Source organism: Diadema antillarum, unplaced genomic scaffold (genome assembly GCF_040938485.1).
Source record: "Diadema antillarum isolate AM-2024a unplaced genomic scaffold, OU_Dant_1.0 seq00000398_RagTag, whole genome shotgun sequence".
NCBI classification, from domain to species: Eukaryota; Metazoa; Echinodermata; class Echinoidea; order Diadematoida; family Diadematidae; genus Diadema; species Diadema antillarum.
Window position 1 is genome coordinate 1582757 of NW_027271389.1, and position 8893 is coordinate 1591649.

General features: G+C 42.9%; 1 protein-coding gene across 1 annotated transcript; it reads left to right on the forward strand.

Moving 5' to 3' along the window:
- The first annotated feature begins 305 nt into the window (after positions 1–305).
- LOC139732070 (monocarboxylate transporter 14-like) lies at positions 306–6418 on the forward strand. The gene is made up of 4 exons (XM_071642946.1): positions 306–489; positions 1883–2029; positions 3706–4932; positions 5834–6418. Exons 1-4 carry the CDS (start codon positions 306–308, stop codon positions 6019–6021), a joined length of 1746 nt encoding a protein of 581 aa, XP_071499047.1. The 3' UTR covers positions 6022–6418.
- The last annotated feature ends 2475 nt before the right edge of the window (positions 6419–8893 follow it).

Here is an 8893-nt window from a genome sequence, read left to right on the forward strand (position 1 = left end):
ATTTTTGTCTTGCAAGCCTAGAGAAGTATCTTGGAGTTGTCGGGAATAATCTGTGTTTGAAAGCTTTGCATAAGATTCGATATGCGCGTATTACAGAAGAAGTATAGTGTGGAGGTCTCAGACTCCAGTGAATGCAAACATCTTGAAAGCACCACAAGAACATTCAAATTTACTCGTGTTTTTTTTTTCTTAACTTCTTTGCCGAGTCTAAATGCGGTAACTGTATATATCGCATTCTCAATGTAGTGACTCTTGCATTTAGCGTATACCTGTTCCCATGTACAGGTGCTTGATAACGCCGTAGGATGAAGGTGACCAGACAGCAGTGGCGATGGGTCGTCCTTGTAGCCACGGTCATCAGCTCGCTGTTCTTCGAGGGGTTGCTCGCGGCTACGGGGGTCTACCTCGTCGTTTGGAAGGGGTACTTCGACTGCACCGCCGCAGAAATTAGCTTCATCGCCAGTACCCAAGTCATGATGTTTCACGTCGGTGAGCTGAGAATGCTGTTTGTCAATGTCAGAAAACAAAACAAAACAGAAACACTAAGAAAGATATGCCTGTATCAATTTTATGCCTCCATTCAAGAGGGTCGCAGTTGTCTGTACACTCGTATACCGTAGATCTTAACCCATTCCATACTGAATTCTGAAATGCACATAGACTTGCTGTTAATACGCAGGCCACCAGGTTCCCGTGCGGAACGGAATAACGAAAGTGTAAGAAAATCATATACCGTGGATTTGTATGATACGTTTCAATGCATGGCTCAATTATATGTCACTGGAAGTGACTTGAGTTTGAAAGTCTATTCAATAAAATGTCGCAAATTCCACAGTGATACTAGTAGCCTCTCTCTTTTTTTTTCTTTTCCTGGAACCTCTTGAAATTAAAATGGCAATCTTTATAGTGACCACTTCGTTTCAGTACATGTTGCTTTCCATTCATAAAATTAGAAAACACGATGAAAATGACTTCATAAAACGATGAGAATGACTCCATAAACATTACAATATGACTTGCGTGATGTTGTGCCCCCGTTGTGCCCAATTATCAATTATACTGTAAGCATGAAGAATGCCTCAAAGAAGCAATGTGTAAATTTTGTCATTTTTAACACTTTTGTTGTTGTTGTTGTTGTTGTTTTTTTTTTTTTAAAGATTGAGAATTACTTACCGGTGTGAAACTTCTGGGGTCACTCCTCAATGTTGCGTCAGTATTTCCGACGGGAAGGAAGTGGCCAGGCTTCTTTGTGGTCATTCTATTCCCATCACCACACGTGTCTATAAAGAAATCGTAAAAACAAAACAAAAACAAAAACAAAAATTTACTTCCATGCCCAAATAAGTTCAATAAGAGAAAAGTTGAAAAAAAGGTGAAGTTTAAATTAAGTCAGAATAAAAAAAAACATATCTAAACAATTTCAAGGTAATAGTATACATTAATTTACAGTTTTCATGCAAAACAAGTGAGATGCGCTATGGGGCGCCAAGTGTCGCATGACCTATTTCGTAACGAAATAGGCCATGCGACACTTGGCGCCCTGCAGTGCGCAAATGTTGATTATGTTGAGTGGTTCATGCCTGTCGAGGTCTGATTCCTTCTCCGACCTGTCCGATTCTGTTGGAAAGAGGATGGGGAAGCGGAGGGGTGACTGTGGAGGCACGGGCGTATGATTGTGTGTGTGTTTGTGTGTGTGTGTGTGAAAGATCTTCATATTTTGCACTATTGTGCATGGTTAAAATGTACTTAAATCATGTAAATGAGTCATACAATCTCCTTTCTGCGATTATGTCATGATTGAGCAGGAATCACACAATTCAGTATCCATTCAGTATCCATTCAGTATCTATCTTTTCAACATTGTCTTACCTTCTTGTTGCAGGTGGGCTATCGTCTGGTGCGCTAATCAACAGGTTTGGATATCGTGTGATGGCCACATTGGGTGGTTTGATGTCGTCTCTTGGAGTTCTGTTGAGTGTGTTCGCGCCCTCTCGTCTTATGCTTTGCTTGACGTATGGAGTGGTATCAGGTGCGTTTACATCTGTATGCGTTTGATGTCAGGACAATTACCCCCCCCCCCCCCCTCCCCCCCCCCCCCCCCCCCCCCCCCCGGTTAAATACTGGTTAGTGATATTGTTACAGTGAAGAATTAGGGTTAGGGTTAGGATTAGGTTAAGAGTATAGAGTTTGGGTTAGGGGTAAGATTAGGTTCGGGATTTGGACTAGGGCAAGGTCCAGGGGGAGGGTCCGGGTATAATAGCCCAGAGGATAATTGTCCTAGACCTTGTAATGTAATATGGTTCCATGACATTTGCTCATGAGACAATGGCTTCCATGAATATAAATTCTACCCACAAACATAACCATAACCCTAACCCTAATCGTAATACTTACATCAAACTAAACCTAAAACCCTATCACAACCCTAACCCGAAGTCCTTGAAGAAAGTAAGACGAGAAGAAGAGAAGATTAAAATGATGCCAGCATTTCTCGATTTTCAGCATGAGATTGTGTGAATTGTGTGAATTTCATAACAATGTGCACTATGCCCTATTTAAAGAAATATTGAATGTTCACATGGCCACACGATAGACAAGTTATTACGAGTACATGTATAAAGATAAATTGACTGCTTCGAGGGACATCGTTAAAACTATTAGCCCATAAGAGGTGATTTCTAAACAGTGCTATACCCCGAGACAAAGTCGGGTCAAGCCCCTTGAGTTCCCCTTTAAATGTTAGAATAGCAATTCATGTGAAACGTGTAAAAAATGAAAATCATTACACTGTAGAATCGCAAAGGAGCAGTGACTCAATGTGCTGATTAAAGTAGGCTTATACGGCGGCGAGGTGAATCAGTCATATCTGCCTTTCAGTCGAAATGGCTCGGGTTCGGGCGCAGGTTTAAACTCAACGGTGATTCGTACTGGCCCATGTTGTGTGTTATCATGCCATCCCCTCTGTAATAGGGTCAAAATATTCTGTCTCTCGGATAGGACATAAAATAAAGGTCCCGTGTAACAGAGAGCGACACAGCCACAACGTAATTCATTCATTCTGTCCTCGCAAAGAACAGGGTGTATAACCTGGTGAAGTGGTAAACCCTAGGCATACTTCAACTTCCAGGACCCTTTGGACGACAAGCTAGTGCAGCTGAGTAATAGTGGATTATCTAGCCATCTTGTGAGATGGAAAACAAAACAAACGAACAAACGAAAGCAGTAACACTACTCACTAGCACTACAAAGTTGCTGTGTCCTCTAGATGGTATTAGTCTTCCGGTCAAGTGCGTGTGTGACTATTCATTTTCCTATCTCTATCAATGTATTCACTGTCACTTCATTATTTACTGCATATCTACTTGTTTGTTTGTTTGTTTCATTTTTCTATCTGAGAAGATGGCTTGATAGCCCACAGTATTCAGCTGCACTAGCTGGTCTCCATGGGGTCCAGTTGGGTGTGAGGCGAGACCACTCCACCGGTAATGCACCCTGCTCTTTACTAAGAATGAATGAAGCGGGATCTGTTATGTGCATGAGTTGAGGATCTCTCACACACAGGACCTCCATTAAAATGTTTATGTCCTATCCAACGGTCAGAGTGTTTTGCCTCTTACTAGAGGGGACGGTATGCTTACTGACAACATGGGTCAATGAAAATCGGATGAGATATTATGAAGTCTGTTCCTCTTTTCGTTTATATAGGGTTTTTCGCTGGAGCATTATTCCCTGCCAACGCCGTAGCATTAGCCAACTACTTCGACAAGAACTTTAGCACGATTCGCGGTATCTCGTCGGGCGGGTCCGGCATCGGGATAATTCTCTTTCCACCTCTGGTCCAGTTCCTTACCGACGTGTACGGCTGGCAGGGCAGCCTGCTGATCGTCAGCGCCATTATGGGAAACCTTGTCGTTGGGGGCCTCCTCCTTAGGCCGGTGGACTCGTGGGGAAAACGACCAGTTGAGAATCAAGGCGAAGTCCCACAGCCAGAGCACAGAAGGCGGGACAAAGGCGGTCCAAATGGCGCGGTCTATCAGAGGGTGTCGGGATCGAACGATATTGCTGACGACACAACTCACGAGTTTAACCGGTGTCAACCCATGGACAATGAGGGAAACGCCTACGTCGGGGCTCGTTCACTTTCAAGCAATTGTGAAGGCGTCGCAGGTAATGGCGAAAGCCTCACAGTTGATGGCAAAAGCACAGACGAGACCATCACAGATGGCATGGAGACAAGCTTTATGGATGTTGAGATCATAAGACCATCCAACAGTGAAGCACAATCCGCAAGATACGCGCAGATGGAAACATGCCCTAAAGGCGATGGACACTCATGTGAAATTACTGCAACCAATGAAGTTGCAACTGCGTCACTCGCTATGGAATGTCGCGATGTTGCCAACGCCATATCCATAATGACTCGGGTCAAAAGTAATAACCCTCTTCGCGCAGTTTTTCATGCCGTTGGACTTTCCATGCTCTCTTACAGCTTCCGCTTACCGGTCTTGATGTTTTCACAATTCATAATCGCCATTTGTTACAATGCTGTCATAAGCCACCTTCCTAACATGGTAGTTCTTCGTGGAATCAAACCCCAAATGGCGTCTTTCTTGATGTCGTTCCTCGGAATCGGTAGCACGATTGGCCGAGTTGGTGGCGGTGTTCTGCCCGACTTGAGCAGGCTGTCCCCCTCGAACGTGTACATGATTTTCATGGTCATCTGCGGTGTGACGGTCATCGTGTGCATGGCGAGCTCGACGTACTGGCTGTACGCGCTCTCCTGCACGTTAGCTGGCGTCTCCAGCGGCGGCACATTCAGCCTACAGGTTGTCCTTGCCTGGAATTACGTAGGGAAAGATCACTTGGGCAAGGCAGTGGGACTCGTCTTGCTAAGCCACGGACTAGGAGGTATTGTCGGGCCTGTGCTAGGAGGTTAGTATGTAGTCTGCCCGAGATGCAGGTACAATATAACTGGCAGTTCTTAACCATTTTTCAGAAAGTTGCCCTTACGATGAGGCAGCTATGACATTGAAAATGTGCAGAGTATGCCATTCTTAAGCGTAGGTATGATTATTCTCGTTCGTATAATGTCACTTTGTCAATGGTTTGCTTTGTTTAAAAGAATTAGACATCGATTTGTGATGTAGAGCAAAGGAAGTTACTTAATGACCCATATCTATGGTGTGTTTAATGTATTACTCAGAATTTGTCGGAAATGTCCACTGTCATGACCAACAACGACACCTTCTAACATAGCCCTCAGAATCCATCAATCAAAACGCAGACTGAAAAAAAGATGTCGGCGTTTCGGTGGATTCATCTTACTACAATGAAGAAAAATGTAGTACTTTTAGTTTACCGTTTGCTGATCCCGTCAAAAGTGAAATCAACAAATCCGTTCAGAAATGTCTATACATCCTAGCTTAAAGGTCGTTTCGAATGTCGATAGATCTTTTTTGTTGAAGGGGAAGGGAAGGATGTTTCGTTTCCTTTTTTATTGCTATGTTTTTGTTTTGTTTTTGTTTTGTTTTTCTTTTTATGCGTCCATTTAACAAGATTCGCTATCTAACTATGAGATTCTAAAGTGTGATACCCGCATAGGCAATGGAGGAACTTTATTTAAAGTAAGACTGGTATAAACCTACTGTGAAGTCCTCCAAAGAGTCAGCTTGTAAATTTTCAAACTTACGCTGAGCCATGCCTTTGTTTTTCATGTTAGCGTTGTGTGTGTGTACAGAATATATTATGTGTGGGATTTTTATGTCATCTGCCGAACACGTTACCAAAGATTAATTGTAGCACTCACTGCGAAATCCTCTGCGTTATTTTCCAGGTTGGCTGTACGATTTAACCGGGACATACCACCTGACGTTCTACGTTTTCGGAGCGACCCTGTCGCTGTCCGGTTTCGTCTTCCTCCTGGAGCCGATACTGCGGCGACTTGAAGCAAAGAAAGCCAGACGTATCCTGAAGGAGCATGGATATGATGATGAAGCTTCCGTTGAAAATGTAAACGACTAATGACGTCATTGTGTGAACAGGCTGTAGAAACAGTAAAACCCTAATGGTGAGGAGTATGATGACAACATATGACTTACAGTGTTCCAAATTTAGGGGCCTACTCTGTAGAGTGTTCAAGGCGTATACTATTATTATACGCATGTATTACCCTGGTCACTGGAAACGCCTACATCACTTCCAACCAACATTGACAGTGCTAACTCTCCACTCCCTTGGGAGCATTCCAGCCTGTCGTCATCTTCCAGGAGCGCACATGCTGATCAACCAACATCCTCATCCTACCAGGTACCCATTTATACTCCTGGGTAGAGAGCAGCAATGTGGACTAAGTGCCTTATGGTAGGGCAAATGTGTCGGGCTTCGTTGAGCTCGACCCCACGAACCCAAGCCACGTTTATGTGATTCAGAGACGTACAACGCTCTTATCCACTCGGCAACGACACCTCCTAAAGAATAACTAATAAATCTCCAGATTGTATATTATGTTTCAAAGGCTATTGTGCTATTGCGCCATAAGGTTTCCATGCCATGTTTGTTGACTTTGACGAACAGGCAACTTCGTCTAAAAGGGAGCGTTTACACCGAGCACGGTAACGGCAACGGTCATTTTTTTTTCTTTGCTATGGTGCGCCAAAAGGAATCATGTCTGGTTCTATTTAAAAAATGATAATAACGATTCTGTACAAAATCACCCAAAATATTATTCTAATGTCAAAATCAAGAGCAACTAAATACCAGTTGAAGATTGATTTTGTGACAAAATTATCGTTTGGGAAGTGATATTGTAACAGAACAAGACATGGTTTCTTTTGGCGCACCATAGCAAAAACAAAAACAAAAACAAAAACACGAAATCAAAAACAAAAACAGAAACCCGGACCGTTGCCGTTACCGTGCTCGGTGTAAACGGGCCATAACAGAGCTGCCAACTATTACGGATTTCCCGTAATTGTTACGGGAAATGATCACGATTACGGGAGTACGGAATGTCGCCTCAAAATTACGGTTTTTGGAAATTCCGATAATGCCCTATCGCCTATGCAGCAACTGCAATATACTAGCAGACTACACACTGTACATGTTTCATTCATTCTCCATTGCCTGGTTGCCCGCATTTGTGTGTGTCGGTGTCTGTGTACTCGACGTGTGTGTTCGTAGCTTCCATTATAGAAAAGTGTGCGCACACGCAATTCGCTGCTTGCGTACTGTGTACACCGAACGGAAATTCGCGCGCGTGAATCCCTGTCGCCTACGGACCCTGGATGTTTCCATCGATCGCCATGGGATCCCCATGTGTGGCCGGCCGGCCGGCTGGGGACCGGAGCGCGAGTACTTAGCTTAGCTACACACTGTAGCCAGCTGCCACTCTAGACAGTACCCTATTTCGTTTTCAGTCGGGGTAGAAGCGCTCCGTTGTGCAATGTCTGCTTCTTTTTCTCTACTTCTTCCGTTTTTCCCTTGCCTCCCAAGTACGAAATGATTTTTAGAGTGTTGTGTGTGTTTTTTGTAACGTTATTGCATCATTTTTCTGCAAGGAAGAGGTGAGTTTCTGTTCGTGTACTGATGATGTGCACTGCAGTATGTGCAGATGAAAAGCGTTCGAACTTTCTTTCCCCGAGTATCGTGGAAACTCGATGTATTTCTAGGCCTATAAAAGGAGATCTCATGTAACAGAATACTTATAACAAACTATTTTCAGGTCAAAGTGAATTAATTTCCCTTGTTTTATATCGTTTATTGACGATCTCAAGGATCTCGTCGTAATACCGAATTTCCAATGTGTAGATCTATTTGATTTTCGCGTAGCTTTCGGTGCTGCAAACTTTTGCTAGGGCCTATAAATCTTACTACAAAACTTATCGTTCTATTTCTGTTGTTTCTCACACCTCGTTTGGTACGATTTCTTCCATTTTATATCACTTTATCCGTTCTCTTTATGCTTTGAAATATCTAAACGTAATTCTTTCAAGTGTCTCGCACTGTTAGTGTTATTTTCGTAACGGCGATTTCTCCGCTTTCGTGCTATACTTTTTCGAATCGAAGCGACGTGTGTTATCTTTTCTAAATATTTGTGTTGTTGGGATGTGTTGATACTTTGTATTTGTTATACTTATTTATTTTCCTCGGTGTTTATCTCGAGGGACTATGCGTGTTTCTTAATGTTAATAGGAAAAGGCTAAAATGATATGAGTGATGTCTGATGGTGATGATGAAAACCGTATGCTGGTACAAAAAGACGTCTACTGTGAATGCTGAGCGTACGTGCCGTTCGTTTTATTTCACTTCCCTCTTAGTCTTATTCTTCTTTCCCCCTTACTCTTCTTTCCCCTCCAAAGAATGATAAAAAAAGAAATTACATACACCTCACAACAAAAAGATTCACGATCTACCAACCTTCGTAAAGTTAAATCTAAATGTTCAATATCAGCAAAGAATAAGGGGAAAGCACGAATGACAATATATTAGAGCGAAGAGATTGTGAAATACTGAATACACGCAGTCTCTTCGGCTCGAAGAAACTTGACACCCACCCGGCCTCTCCCCTTGTGGAAATTTCCACAAAAACAGGTGCCACACCCAGGTGCGTGCCAGACGAAAGAATGCGCGCACTGGAATAAACAGCGTGTTAGTATCCTGGAAATATCGATCGAAGAACCAGCTCATTAGTTGAATTAAAGGAATCATTGCAAAGATATCGTGATTCTATATCCTTTCTTTTGGCGCATAGTAGGAAACATCAAACAGTCGAATATATTGTACTTAATCGAATATCTTATGTTCCCTGAACAATAAAAAAGGATCGATTAATCAGTCAATTAAAAATGCAATCACGGAAATACTTAGAAGATCTCGTATGCCCAGACAAATGCAC